The following is a 16280-nucleotide window of genomic DNA, read 5'->3' on the forward strand; positions in this document are numbered from 1 at the left end:
GGTTATCAAGCATTACTTGATGCAGCGTCTGGCATGTTTTGAATTCAAATTTGGGCCGTCATCACCACATCTCGCCAAAAGTTTGAATTCAAAATATGCTGGACATTGCATCGAGTAAGATTGGCTTGCTCGATTCAAAGATTTAACAGCTTGATTACTTTTGTGAACGATGGTTCACTGAGGTTTCCTTTCACGTGTCTACACTTCAGTGTAGGAATCCTACATGGATGGGTTAAATTGTGAAGGTCAGTGACATTTTCCAAAGGCAGTGAACCTGAGCAGTGCATAATGAGTGGTTAGCCAGCTTGAGCTACCACTGGTATGGTAAATGGTTAATCACCTGGAATGATCAATGGGAAGACTCTAAATATCAGCTTAAGACTCTGGGCTCTGCGCACCAGTTTTATGAAAAGGGAGTGAAGTAGAGAGTAACACCTGGATAATAGTTGGGTATCTGATGTAGCTTTATTCCATCAATGGGTATATCTCCAGCAATCAAATGAATCTGGTATACGCTTTGCAGGGAACAGACAATGAAAGCCATATTTAACAGATTGACAATAAAAGCAATATGTGTATTTTCAATGGATGGACCATCCAAATAAAGACATATTTTTCTGAAACTCAATTAATGTACATGACATAAGAAATGTTGTGAAACTGTAGGACTCAGTGCACTTGTACCTGCATATCATTTGGTGATTCAATTTAGTGATTAATTGATTAACGGTACTGACAACTATATTTTGTAACTCGTGAGTTTTGAGTCCTGAAAAGATCACCATGCAAATATAAATTATAAAACTGCGGATCCATTACAATATAAATTTGAACTTTCCTTACTGGTGCTGTAGTGCTGTAATGAAGTACTCTGATACTGAAGTGATGGTCACTAAGGTTTCTCTTTACCTTGCCAGCAAGAATAAAGGTACATTGTAATTGGTTTCTCAGCATGAACTTTGCAGATGTTAGCTCCCCTGAAAGCTGCCCTCCAAACCTTTGGGGTAATTTATAAAGCGTACACATCAGGACTATCAAAATGTATACATTTACATACATATATTTACATATACATATACATACATGTATGTATATGTACTAAAAAGTAGAGGATTAAAGTTGTGATTACAGCTATGTACAAGACTATGATCTCGACTTTTGTTCTAACTTGTCCATTATCACTCAACCATATGTCAAATATATTACAAGTTACCAGAGGTATCTCAACACGGTATATACAAAACTAAAGTAGGATCAATCATTATTACAAAAATTATTTCAAAACTGGTCTATCTCACAGATCTGTTAGAGGGTACATGTAAGTCTTTCAAACATCATTTTTAGATCAAGCACACAGGAAAAAAATCAGGCAACGTTAGTATAGGAATCTTGAGGTATTCATTTGATAATTTAAACTCTCCATTCCCCTAACCCTTAAACAAAGCAAAGAAAGAAAAAAAGAACAAAAACTACCATGACAGAAACATTTCAAACTGACTGGAATGCCAATGTAAGAATCAACTGTCACTAAATAAGGCAAAATGTGGCTTTGTACAAGTAGTTCTTTGAAAACCGTTCAAACTGATTTTTTGTCTAGATGCATAATGGAACCACTATTTAAAAACAAATTTGTTTGAGCTACTTTTCATCTTGAGTTTAAAGAGACTTACCTAACCAACAAATTATCGATGCAAATAAAAATTTCGATATGTGACATGAAAATGACCAATCCTCACCATCATGACTTTCGAAAGAGACCGGACTGGCTTTTAGTACAGCAACAGAATAAGATATTACCAATACACATTCACAAGGTAATCTGTCCTGTTATAAACTGCCACAGGTAAAATCTCCACATATAAACTTCCTCTGTGCAGGAACTAAGCTTCATACACATTCATCTGATAACAAAACAAAATGGCGAAGCGAATCTCAAGACAATATAAAGAATAAAAAGCTGGATAGAATTAAAAGTTTGTGATGAATGTAAAAACAATTAAACCTGAAGCACTAGACATAAAAGTACACGGCAACACTAAAAACACAAGCGGGTTAATTAAAAATATATTCACAGTTTAAAAATTGAGTTTTAAAACCATGATATCTCACTTGCGCACCTCATCAGGTAAAATCACCTGTATTTTCTGCGTAGACTTGTGACGCTATGAAATGCTGTGTTTTCATGATAATGGAATTAAATGTACACATATGAAGCAAGTGCTATACACTTCTGTTCAACTGGACCGTCTCAACCTAGTCTCTATCAGTGGCAGGATACTTCATGATGGATATGTATATAATATATATATATATTTTTTTTGCATTAGATCAAGACAGCAATGTAACAGACTAATGCCAAGCACAACCGTTTTTCACCAGTACTACTGACACTAGCCTCTACGTCCTTGAAAGCCAGCACTTCCACTACCATATCAGGGTACATATAAAGAGCATATGAATCGGCACGCCAAAGCGCACCTATTTGGAAATTTGGATTTGCTTTGTCCTTGTTGTGATACAAACTCGGCAATTTGGAATTAGGATTAATCACAAAATTTTCTTATTGTTTTGAGGGAAATCATCATATCACATCACAAGTCTTCCTCAGTTGAAACTCCTAAATGGATTATAGTTGATTACCCAATCCACTCAGTGGAAAGCAAAAACTAAGCAAAATCAAATCTTCAGTAATTCTGCAACTTATTCATACTTTGTACAATATATTCTGTCTGTGTAAATAAAGTCAACATGTTAGTATCTTACATGTATTAAAATGTTAAAAGAGCTGGTGTATAAAACCATGTCTACAATGTAACCTACCTGAATACAAGAGAAGTGGGTAAAATACTTTGATTATGGTTTGCTAAAAATATGTCATCTCAGTCTGAAGACAACTTCAGCGCACAAAATAGGAGATCACAAGTTGGTTTAATAAAAATTCGATTGTCAGTTTACATGTAAGAGCACATTTATCAACAGCAGATCAGAGCACATGGAAAATGTCAGTCTAGCATCAACAGCCCGATACTTTCACTGGTGACAACAATCTATCAAGAGTTCTGTCCCTTAGTCCATAGACACCACCACCATCCAAAATGCTGCATACACAAATGATGCACAAGCCAAATTTTTTGCTGAATCACCAAGTTTTTACATACAAAAAATGGAAAGATGAAGTCATAACTTTACTTCAAACGTCTTCACACTTTTTGAACTATTAAATGGATTTGTGTTCTGTTTGTTTGCAGACTTGGCCGCCCATGCCACATCAAATGGATCGACTACTTGTTGCTGGGAGGGGCTTGTAACTCCGCCTGCACCCCATGCTCCCACACTACCGTTTTGCTGAAAGCTTCGCTGATTGGCCATCTGAAGTAGAGTGGGACGCTGGTTTTGCTGATGCCAGCTGGTCATTGACAGCTCACTGGTATCTATGGAATGGCTACGGGAGTGCTGGCTATAGTTTGTTCGCTGTGGTATAGGAGGCTGTCCCAGTGAAGTCTGGCGATCGTAACCATGGTAATGTGACGTTCCATTAATGCTACCCGCAGTGCGCACGTTGCTGTTTGGCGAAGTGAAGGGATTTGATGATGACTGCGGGGAGGGTGAGGTGGAAGCTTGTAACCAGAACTCAGCGTTAGAGACTCTCCCCGGGGGAGATGTGGTGGTCCTAGCAGTCTGGGCCCATGGGTTGGTGTCTCGTAATGGTGAGGCGTGGCGCGTTTGCTGAGTAACATGGGGCGAGTAACCTGCACAAACACAAACACGCAAGGCTTAGTTATATAAGACACACTTTTTCAGTCATTGGGTAAGAAACATATAGAAGTGTAGAATTTGGGTTGAGCCCAACACTTACTGCATAATGTTCAAAAGACTTACTTATATCTACATACACTTTATCTAAATTTACGTTTTATCCAGTGTTTTCCCTCCTGAAACCATCTAGGAGGTTAAGAGATAAACACCACAAAAGTTTACAAGTGTATGTTTTCCTAAACAGTCTGGTCAAAGGCAGGTGGTTTCAATCATAACCAACCAAGTCATCTCATGAGTGACGCCATCTTATAAAAGTCTGCTACGGTAAACTTGACTGACCTTGAGGAACTTGTCGGTGTTGGAATGAGGAGGAAGTCGAGGTACTGGCTGGGTTGTAAAGCCGTGACGTGTTGGAGCTACGGGGTGCGGCTGCAAATGGGTCGTCAGTGCTAAGGGCGCTTAGCCCTTGGGTCAGTTGTTGACACATCTGTGAAATGCTGTCCTGATTCTGCTGCTCATGGGACGGGGACACCTCCTGGATAGGGCTGCCCACTGTGAATGACCATAAAAACATATATACATGTACACATAAAGCCGTAACTGTCACAAGTGTGATTTGTTCCTACTGTAGATTTGTGTGGCAGGCTTTATTTTATAAATAATCCCTGCTAGGAGAATGGGTTGTGAATGTTGGTAAGCGTGTGGCTTACTGAGGGCACAAGCCCATCAACTGATCTCAATTTGAACTGGCCTTTACATGTCCGAGGTGTTCAGGCTTTTATAAGTTTGGTGAACTGCATCGCTCATCATTCACACACTGCTGAGACTGCGTCCGCCTTTAGTCAGTGTTATCAGGGCACCACCAGAAGAAGAAAAACTTGGAGTTCTGATGCAGGTTTTTTTTTTTTTTGTGGTATGTATAGAGCATTTGTAACAACTTTACACATACTTCGGCCGTGCTATATTGTTGTATACTGTACATAATGTTGTAAAGGCGGCCAGTTGACAGTGGTGAGTGGTCTATCCTCAGGTATGTGTCTGCCGCAATTTTCATGAGCTTGTTAGCATCCGTTAGTCATTTAACCATTGTGGCTTGTAAACTATTTGCTTATTAAATTGATGCAATAAGTATGATATAAATATATTGACCTGGATTTACTGTAACCAACATTAGTCGAACATGTAGCGCTAATGTGTATTAGTACTCTGCCGACTATATTTCTGTGGAGTTATAGGTGGTTTTATTATCATTTCTCCCTTCAAACTGCTCTATTACGGCCATACGGACAGGGGACGTTTCCGATGCATGCTCCTTAGATCAGCTCGACGGCTGTATGAAAACGTCCTCCGAGAGCCACTAGAAAATCCTATTCTGTAGTAAGTGTATTGTCTTTTACAGTGACTTTTTTTTTTAATTTTTTTCTTTTCATGTTTTTATTATGTACTTGTAATTACCTTCGTCTGTACCTTGTGAATAAATGTTAATATTTGTCTTGCATTCAGTAGTTTTCATGTCTAATTGTCTCCATTCCTTTCCCAAGTTCTGTCAGCTGTCTAGTTAATTTTTGTTTGTAATGTCACTGCTGACGTGACAATAACACCTTTTTCCACTAAGAGGACATGAATAACACTTGTGTCTTGATTTTACTCACAAAATGAACCATTTAGGCCAAGAACTAACAAAAAAAAAAAGAGAAAAAAAAAACAGGGCTTGATTCTCAGTTTTCTTCAATGAATGTGAATCTTTTGTCATGCCAATGTATTCAAATGACATGTCCCGAAAATGGCACTCGGTGAATATTACCAGAAATCCACCCACCAAATAAACTAGTACCATTTAGACCATGAAGCTGTTGTAACCAATCACTTGCTGAATACTCACCTCCACCAGGTGTATTTTCCGGTGACTCCAGTATTGCATTCTGTCGCTGTAACGTCGATGGGAGATCACTAAGCCGTAGAGACAAAGTTCTCTTGAACGGGGAGGAGGCCTCTTGCAGCTTTGAAAACCCCCTAAAAGAGCCTTGTCTCTGGAGTAAAGAGGCAGAGGCATGAGGTCTCTGGACAGCGTATGGATTCTCTGTCTTCTTCGCTGGGGCAGGAGCCTCTGTAACCATGGAGGACAAAGGAAAATGGTTAGAGCAAACGCATGTATCTTCATAAATCTTTTTCTGACAATGCAATTCTCAATAACTCAATTCAACTTCTTTCCTAAGTAGCCTGCTGATCATACTCAAGATTTTGAGAAATTTTCATAGTGGTTGAAACAAATATACTAGGTGTAGTTTGGTCGGTAAACGTAGAATACTCACAATGCCGAGTAGTTATCCAACTACCAAACACATTTATTTCCCCTTGCAGTTATGCAGTCGGCCAGAACAGCTACTAGCAACACTACCCTGGGCTGCTTTTGGGGTGATCTTTACAATACATTATATTTTACTCTTCTAGGATATTGCACCACAAATAGGCCACATGTGATATACTCTACTTGCCCTAAAAATTAACCCGTAGAAATGCATATTCAGAGGCACATAGAGGTTATATTACTTTCTTTATTAGTAGGGGGCTATCCTACCTCCTAATAATACCACAAAACACCTTTCTAAGATCAATAGAACTCTCCGACTCAGGCAAAATGAATACTTTGTCATGGAGCAAATACTGGGTCAAATAAAGTGTGTCATATTAGCAGAAGACTAGTCTCTATTAAACTTCATGTAAGGCTACATAAGACAGCACTGTAGACTGCTTACTGAAACCAAGTCCCTGTAACAATGACAGCAGAGCAATCCTGATGATTCCATGTTTAAGTATGGGATTAAACCCATCTAAGGCCCTTAACTCCTCTGACCAAAGATATAAAATATTAGCCCCTTGGCCACTTGGCCATGGCTCACTCCACATCTTCATATCAGACAGAGAATTAACATTGAAATCTGGAATGTCGTATGTAATTCGAAGGATTCAGAGGTGACCATAAGACGACTAATGTCTAAGCTACATGTAATGTGCAGCTAATTCAATCAATCCTATTTAGGACATTCTTCATTAACCAAGGTACTGAATTTTGCATATAGATAATTTAACAATCACTAATCTTTTGAATTGCTGTAGACACAACAAAATATAGAACAGCTAAGGTGGATATCTAATGTAATTTGGCCAGTAAAGAATACCCACAAAAAAAAAAAGGGTAGTTATCCAACTACCAAACAGATTTATCTCCCCTTTCAACTTTTGCAGTTGGCCAGAACAGCTGACCGCCAACATCCTGGGCTGCTTTTAGGGTGGCTTTTTACAAGGATTGAGAGTGTTCATGTTACACCCCTCAATGGCTCAAGCACAATGCATTATATTGCCCTCTACCAAGATGCTGCATTACTTGTGACCCAACCTTTCAACTGGTTTACAAGAAGAATTTCAAAAATTATACTGTGAACAAATGAACACCCCACGCTCCAACAAAGGTCGACATACACAGGGGCATATCTGGGAAAAATTATATGAACCTATGTGTAATGTGAAAATCTTTCAGCTGTTTTGAATATAGATCATATATTTAAAGTTTTTAATTCTACATCATTTCCTTTCTAAATTAATGAAATATTTCCCCACCTATTTATTATTTATAGGAACCATTTCCTGGATACATCATAAATCCATATTTGGTCACCAAACATGCCTGTGCAGTTAATATTATAATTTACTGAGTTACATGTAATAGAAAGTTGAGAAGGGTCCAAACACCTTTTCGAATTTTAAAACAACGCGTTTTGTCATGCATGCAACATAAATCCGGAGTGGACAAAATGCAGGCACATAATATATAAACATAACAACACCCTTTAGTATTAAGGATGTTGAAAATTTAGCCTGAAACAGCTTAATGGTTTGTATGAGTTCCTGTGTTTAAAGCTGCTGCACAAAGTTGTGCTCTTACGAGAGATGTATGGAATGATTTGCTTACCACCAGCTCTGCTAAGTTCTTTATAAATTTTTATTTGAAATTTTGAATGTATTGAAAACTTTTGAAGATAAGTCTTAGTAAATCACATGATGTGATAAACTTTGCCAACGATTCCATTACAACAGAATTTTTATGCAGCATACATGTAGTTTGACCGGTAAATGTACACAGCCCACAATACAGGGCAGTTATCCAACTACCAAACAGTTTTATCTCCCCTTGCAGTTTTTACAGTTGGCCAGAACAGCAACCAATAAAACTATTCTGGGCTGCTTTAGGGTTTGGTCTTTCCAGCAATATTTAGCTTAGCTCATCCCGTACATGAAGGACAATAATTATTTAGGCAAATTTCATTACAATGTTATTATGATTAATTTATTTATCTGATTGGTTTACGCCGTACTCAAGAGTATTTCACCTGGACGATGGAGGCCAGTATTTTGGTGGGTGGAAACCGGGCAGAGCCCAAGGGAAACCCACGACCATCTGCAGGGTGCTGACAGACCTTCCCACGTACGGCCGGAGAGGAAGCCAGTATGACCTGGACTTGAACTCACAGCGACGGCATTGGTGAGAGGCTTCTGGGTCATTACGCTGCGCTAGCGCGCTAACCAACTGAGCCACGGAGGCCCCAATGTTATTATGATGTCACTATCTCTACAATGTTACTAGCATAAATGTACATAGCTGGAACATTTTTCTGGGTTGTTTTCCTGAATTCCTGATATTAAATCTTTTGTTTCTCAGGAAAATGTCTGCTGAACCATCTGTGATATTTTGACATGTTATGGCTCACTCAATCTACTGTAATTCTTAACCTTTTCGCATGTTTAAGCAGTCAGAATAATACCTTATTCCACAACATAAAGGCCCCAATTTTATCGAAAATGGACAAAACAACGCAACTGAAAACTGGATCTGTAGTTTCTCATGGTTAAGTCACGTATTAAATTCAATATGAAGAGCCTTTATACAAACCTATGCCCGCAAGGACAAATAAATAAAACTACACGTGTGTTGACATTTTCTGTTATATACATGTATATTTGTATGCTGAAGTGTTGTTACCACTGAAACACACAAATAAACCATTATTATTTGTCATATACTGTAAATCTTCAACATCTAAAGCACTTCTTTCAGTGGAATGTATGCATACAATTAATATAAAAATTACACCAAAAATGATTTATTTGAGCTACAAGCTTCATAAAACTGTGCAAATTATTTCTCTACACCCCATAGCTCTCAGAAAGTTTCAAAATATTGGTTCCAGAAGTGGTTGAAAAGGATGAAGAATTAGGGTAAACATAAACTATTATTTGGCACTGAACTGTTCTTACCTGCGATGATAGCACTCTGAGGGTCGGCTATTCTCTCTGTCATCGTGGTTTGCCTGAAGGAGCCAGTCCTGGAGAAGCTGGTCCTCTCAGGGTTGTACGTCACAGTGACCCCAGACTCCTTGTCTCGCTTCTGCTTCTTCTCCAGACAGATGGCAAATGCACAGCCCACCGCATGGCTCAGGCGTTCTCCCTGTCAAAGTGGATAAAAACTCATGACATGCCACATCGTCATCATCAAAAAACAAGTCTTCCTTTTTTAAATGGAAATTGCTACTTTTTCAGATAAGAATAAAGATGTTTTGTTATCCATAGCACAAAAAAGATATCACAATAATAAAAACTAAGATTGAAACTGAATAAAATGTTTCAAGTTTTTTAATTCCACGAGAACAAAACTGTTGTCATTATTAAAGTAAATGTTACAATTCAATAAGCCAACCTCTTACACATGAAAGCATGGAAAAACATTTATTGTTTCTGTTAAAATGAGAAGGAAGGTGAAAACGAGGAAACAGAAATGGTATAAAATATAACACAATTTTATCAGACAGGTAAAACACAAACATCAAACTAAATGGTGAGGTTATCTAGATTTGTTTGGGTGTCCAATATCTACATAAAATAACTTCATCTGACAAGGAAATGTAATCCTATGAGAAATAAACAAGATTTACAAGTACATGCCAAGGTGTAAACAAACTTCTGAGGTATAACTTGAATACGTAAATGATATAAACACAAAAAAATGGAATGACAAGTGGTGTGGAGCTAAAGTGAAACCTTTACAAGTTCAGGGACAGAACTTAATGTGAAATGTTAGTTCAGCTATATATGAATCAGTCATAGAGCAGCTATTACCTGAAGTTGACTACACACATAATGAGGGTTTTTCATATGGCACTGATATACCGATACATGCAAATATCTATTGTGTTGGCTTTATCATGCCCCATGCTTAAGCTTGGGAAGCTGTCAAGTAATAAAAATGTTGTTGTGCTGAAAGTCCTGACTTTTCGGTCATAAGAATAGAATTTTTCAGTCGACAGTAATACATGTAAATGGCAACATGACTGTAGTGACAGTCTGAATAGGTTACACTTATAGATGAACATTGTAATAGCTGGTAGCCATTTACAGAAATATAACATTAAATTGCACTATAAAGCCTGGCTAAGTGATCACAAATCAAGTTTCAATGGTGAATGGTCAGTAAAGAAAACAGCTGCCTGCCTCAATCCCACCCGAGCTCATATCTTTTTATTTTTTTAATTATTATTATTTTTTTATATACAGCTTCCAAGAATGTACCTATACACATAGTAATACAGGAAAATTTCCCCCTGCACTTCTTGCACACAATCCCATTAAGCCTACCATAGAGCAAGTCCGTGGGGAGTGAGGCACCATCTTTATCATGTGCGTAGAATTAGACTGTTGTGTCCCTGATATTCTGAGTAAAAACTCCACAAAAATGAGGTGAATTGTGGATTACAGGAGCCATCTGCTAGGCTGAGTTCAATGCACACATCACTCTTACCTGGCTTCTCCTAGCAGGGACATAAAGCAACAACCATTATGTGAATACAGCCACACCTGTCATATCTAAAAAAACTTGATGGGTAACATTAGAAACTTGCTTATTCTTTAACAGCCGGCATGCCAACTGGGTCCTTCTCTAGATGGCAACATCTTCACTGATACCATCTATGGTAGCTTCATTCAGTACATGCCCTTGGTTGCCTTTTACCAGATCAACGTTTAGCATTAACAGGTAGGAAAACTAAATTTCATCAGTGGTAATATCTAATCATATGTTATTCATGACTTTCTGTTCACTAGCATTGTCAAGAATATGTAATTCATTACACTGTCAAGAATATGTCATACATTACATCACAGTAAGACTGTGAAACCTAAAACCCTGGCAAAGCTTGAAAAGTTAGGGGAATGCTAACATCTAAAACGCACTGTGAAAGTGGGAAGATTAGTAAATATATGTTCATAAACCTATCATCATTTGGCAATAGTTCTGCTCTACCTATTTTCGTCTCAATATAAAACAACAAACATAACGTGAACAGAATGATAAATTTATTGACTGCATGCAGTGTAGATAATCAAGCTTCTCCAGTGCATGATGAACTGAATGATGGGATAAGGACAGGAATGCTTTGTGTTGCATTAACTTAAATAACAGTTAGATATAAATATTCAAGAAGCAACAAAATCAAGCCCAAAAAAAAGCTATAAATGGTGCAGGGGGGTTAAAATGGTGAAGCATGCGCCCTGGCCAACAATCATGCCCAAGGGGAGCCAGATGAATGGTACTGATGGTTTTGTAATCTCAGACCAAAATATGATGATTATATGCTATAGTGGTGGTGTTAGTCAGCGCTCATGTTAACGATTCTGATGTGCTAATAGCAGTTATTTTCAGGGGAAGCAACTCTTCCAGCCAAAGCTGCATTCTAACAAACCTTGGGGATGTTTCCAAACATAACATGTTAACAGCTGCTGGGCTCTGGAGGTCAAACACGGATCCTGTGTGTTATAAACAGCCATGAGGAGGCGAGGGGGCATGCTTCATGTGTGGTGTGCAGCTTCAAAAGGTGGTAAAAATGAAAAAAATCTACTGACACTTACGGATTCTTTTACAGCCATGAAACCATGGCACATCCAGCGTCTGGTTGTCCCGTCCCTACAGATGTAGGCGAAACCTTTCTCGTGGTTACGATCAGGAGCACAGAATGATACTTTCTCTATTGTCTGGTCCACAATCATGCTCTGAAACAAAGTGAATTTTCTGTCATATTAACTTCATGTCCCAAACTTCAATGTTTCTCCATGATTCATGAGAATCACGAGATGGACATTAAAGCGATGATATTCCCCCAGTGATTGAAGAATTTGTCTGTGCATACATCCAAAGTTAATGCAGTTTACTTCATGTAACTTGAAACCAATATCCTGGTCACCAACAACTTCAGATCATGAAAATGTAAAACTGCACCAAAGTCCAACCATATGTATATTATGTAATGTACTTTCTTCTACATGTGTATGTATGTAGTCTGACCAGTAAACCTAACTACTCACAATACAAAACAGTTATACAACTATCCAACTTTCATCTCCCCTTGCAGTATTTGCAGTTGGCCAAAATAGTATATGGAAAAGTTAACTTGGGTTGCCATTGGGGTCTCATTCTACATGAACTTCACTTCACCTTCATGTTGTCAACAAGTACGTACATATATAAATATACATATTTGTGCATCATGTGCACATCATATATGACATGTACTGCATCCACACATGCTGTGCCCGCATCTTCTACCGGTATTGTAAAATTGCATTGCATTCAGACAAGAATTTTATGAGTTGTTTTCACGAGCCTCATTACTTAAGATTAAAGCATCTGCTCACAGGCCCTAACATTTGAGCAAGCTGAAGCTGGACATACATCACATTATTCATCTTTTATTCACTAAAACACAACATGGAAAAAATGGAAACAAATGATCCTTAACAAGAATGGCAAACAAGAAACTCCCTATACAAGTACATTAACAGCTTTACTGTTTGGGACTGGACATTAAAACAACCATGTCCACTGTAATCACAAAGCCTATTTTCAGATGTGACTAACTGCAGCCACAGTTAATCATTCTACACCTCCTAAGGTACAGGTTCCCAAGAGCCTGCATGGCAACAAATACCCAGACCAATTAAGTTCAGTGCAGATGCTTGTCTATTGATTCAGACAAAAACAGGAGGCTGTTGCCTAGCAAATATTGTTATCTCATGTCTGGAGATGCAAGCTGGCCATTGTCCTCTCCAGGGAAAGTTGAAGTTCACAAAGATCCCTACACTGGATAGAATAGCTAGATTTACATAGGTGCGGGCTTACCCTGAGCACATGAAACCAAGAAAAGAAAGTCACTCAGGACACATCTGGTGGCGATGGCTTCCAAAACCATTTGATCTCTTATGTGCATATGTATACACGTGCACCAATGTTCTACTTGCATCTACCAACTTATTTCCTATCTGGGGGCCTCTATGACCCAAGAGCCTCTCACCCATGCGAATGCTATGAGTTCAAGTCCAGCTCATGCTGGTTTTATCTACAGCTGTATGTGGGAAAGTCTTTCAGCAACCTGTACAATCTATGATATTTAACAAGGCAAAACTTATCTTTTAAAAGGTACAACCTTTCCAACAACGTACACGCTTATCTTGCAACACAAATCCCTTGTATTTGGTTTGAAGACTTCATTTCTCACACATAATAACTACCATCTGTTTTTTTTTTCTTGCAACAAAGAATCAAGGTCCTTTATATACATCATGAGTGAATACCCTTTCCAATTTTTTGGTCAGCATATCTTACTGATGTACGTCTACTCTGATTTATGGAGTATCATGTCCAGTCAGAATCACTGAAAGCATCATAAGCCATATCAAAACCAATGTATTAACTCACCTTGCTGATTTCATCCACAACCCTTAAGGCATCCCCGGACACATATAGTATAGCTCTCTGATATTTGCCTTTACAGCTCTGTAAACATAAAAACACACAAGATTCAAACAATATACGTATCAAGAGCTAACAGTACCTGGCAATCAGTGACTGACAGGATATACATTAGAACACAATATAATAACAATATATCAATGATAAATGTAAACCATCCTTAACAGTTTTTAGGCAAACAATATCATAATTTTTATGGAAAATATCCACTTTATTCGAACTCTGCCGTTTTTATCACCTCCGTAATTCATCTTTTATAACATTCACATAATCTATTTAGCTATCATCTGCGATATATGTTACTGTCATCCTCTTGTAGATAATGCCTTAAGGGAACAACATAATAATGATTAATACCTTTGCAGTCCACATGCACCATTTTAATGACTTGTGGAGCCCATAGAGAAAAATGGCACGCCAAGTAGTCATATAAGTATCAAGAGCTATGTATATGTACATACAGTTGCTTTTATCCATTGCAGGAAATGTTTTCTTTACCTACCAAATGGGACCTGACCTTTCTTATTCTACTTGTTCTCAGGTCTACTCTATATACTATGTACACGTACGTGTCCACTAATTGACCTGAATGCCAGGAGAACTCCCCCAAACACTGAGGCAGGCATTGGGTAGCAGGTGCTTCTGGGGTGGAGTAGAGCGGGTTAATTTGACAACAGAAACCAACATCTGCCTCTTTCACGATAATTACTACATAGACATAATTCAACAAGAAGCAGGATTTCATCATAAACTAAGACGCATCAAAATCTAACCAGCATATTCATGGCGTCACCAAAATAATGAGCTATTGTTTACGTGCAGCCACAGCAACATGTAATGCACAATACTCTGTCAAACAGCTCATCAGAGTCCGCCATCAGGAAGGAAGCAGAGAATTCTAATAAAGCATGGAGGAATGAATGGCAGCCTTGTACGTGAGACTCTGCTACAGGCTGAAAGGCTCTCTTGCCAGAGAGCTGAGTGAGGAGTACCAATACGAACAGTTTCCCAGCTCACAGAGGAACTACTATATATCTGAACAAGATGTATAAATGTATAAGAACCGGTAACCTTGGTGTTGAATAAATCAATCACAGATCTAGCACTCTGGAGGCTAGGGGATTATATACTAACTCAGCCTAAAAGGCTACACCTTAGAGCACTATATGCAATACAGTGGTACCGGAGTGCGACAAAGCTCATAGCAAATAACCAGATCTCCAAAATCTATCACTTGATGGATCGTCCCATAAAATGCCATGTAATGCAAAGCTGTCTTAGAGTGATCCTCTCTTACATATAAATTTGATCAATTGTGTGCTTGGCTGACTGGCTAGTGTGATTTCGGCTGGAGTATGCCAATCACTTGGATCATCGAACCCTCTTTTACCAGCCTATTGGGAACTCTGGGTTTAAAGCAGTCTGACCTGAGACACGGAGAGCTTGATCAAACATACATGTACCAGGCCGGAAACAGTTTTTCCTCAATATCGGTTTTACTATAGCTTGATTTCCTCAGCAAATCTATACTTATGCATTATTGAAGATTGAGTAATCCCCCCAGCAAGGATATGTCGCTGTGGTATGAGAGAGGCAGGTGGGCATTCACTGACTAACGTAACAGGTACAGAGGGAATTGTGTACCACACGTGTATCATTCTGGACATCTTCAGCAAAAGACAAAGCTAGCATAAAACAGCTTGAACATCCGAAGCTGAACAAATTTAATATTTTGTCCACAAGGGAAATCAGGGTTAAATAGTACATAATTAATCTATCAATATCAAGTTATCGTTCCCCTTAGTAGAGTGAACACCTGCGCATTACATATTTAAGTACATCACCCCTAGTATTCCATAATACGCGTTTTTATGAGTCAAGAGACCTTTCAAGTATATTGTCTGCAGTACATGTACACCCACAAATTACATCCACAAAAAAAACAGCACATCAAATTGATTACTGTGTCATTTCTTTAATAAAATTTAAAATCCACCTCACAACAGGATATATGTATATTACAGTGCATAAAAATATTCAGATGTGCACATAAGAAGTCTTTATCAATAACGAAAATGAACATGTTAACTGAACCCTAATAAACCCTTTACAAACAAACGTAACACTAATGGTCTTGTATAGCCCTTAACATTGTTTGAATGGACTCCTGCTTCACTGTTGCACTGTCTACATATACATGTATATACCTAGAAATAACCTAAAGCTGGCTGAGAACATTACTGGTTGTGAAATTCCTTCAGAGACAAATGATGTGTTGATAGACATAACTAAGCTGACTGTATATGTGAGACACATAGATATAGATTTCTGTAAACCAGTGTCTGCACTTAAATAGCATCATGTGACTCTAATTGGGCATTGTCAATGGTCAAAAGAATATTCTGTTTCATTTACTTGTATATGTGTGGTGACCCCAGGAATGGGAGGACTAGTAACTGGGCACATTCAATAAATGGGTTTATACCCAGATGTCAAAAGCCCACAGTTCCTGTGTACATGCATCTGTAATTGTTAATGAAAAAAAAAATCTTAGACCCGTACAGATCTCATATATGTACATGAGTGTATATGCATGATTGGGATTTCATACCACTCTGGCAGCATTTCAGCCATACTGTGGTGAGAACAAGTAACATGGGTAAGAAATTCA

At 38.3% G+C, this 16280-nt stretch overlaps 1 protein-coding gene across 1 annotated transcript in view; it reads right to left on the minus strand.

Annotated features, from left to right (window-relative positions):
- Positions 1-1065: 1065 nt before the first annotated feature.
- Positions 1066-16280, minus strand: part of LOC135466349 (protein numb-like) — a 42823-nt gene continuing 27608 nt past the window's right edge. Inside the window, 6 exon segments of the mRNA XM_064743784.1 lie at positions 1066-3749; positions 4096-4308; positions 5639-5863; positions 9070-9259; positions 11713-11853; positions 13556-13633. Of these exon segments, the coding sequence (XP_064599854.1) occupies positions 3178-3749; positions 4096-4308; positions 5639-5863; positions 9070-9259; positions 11713-11853; positions 13556-13633 (1419 nt within the window). The 3' untranslated portion in view covers positions 1066-3177.

Source organism: Liolophura sinensis, chromosome 6, assembly GCF_032854445.1.
Source record: "Liolophura sinensis isolate JHLJ2023 chromosome 6, CUHK_Ljap_v2, whole genome shotgun sequence".
Classification (NCBI taxonomy): Eukaryota; Metazoa; Mollusca; class Polyplacophora; order Chitonida; family Chitonidae; genus Liolophura; species Liolophura sinensis.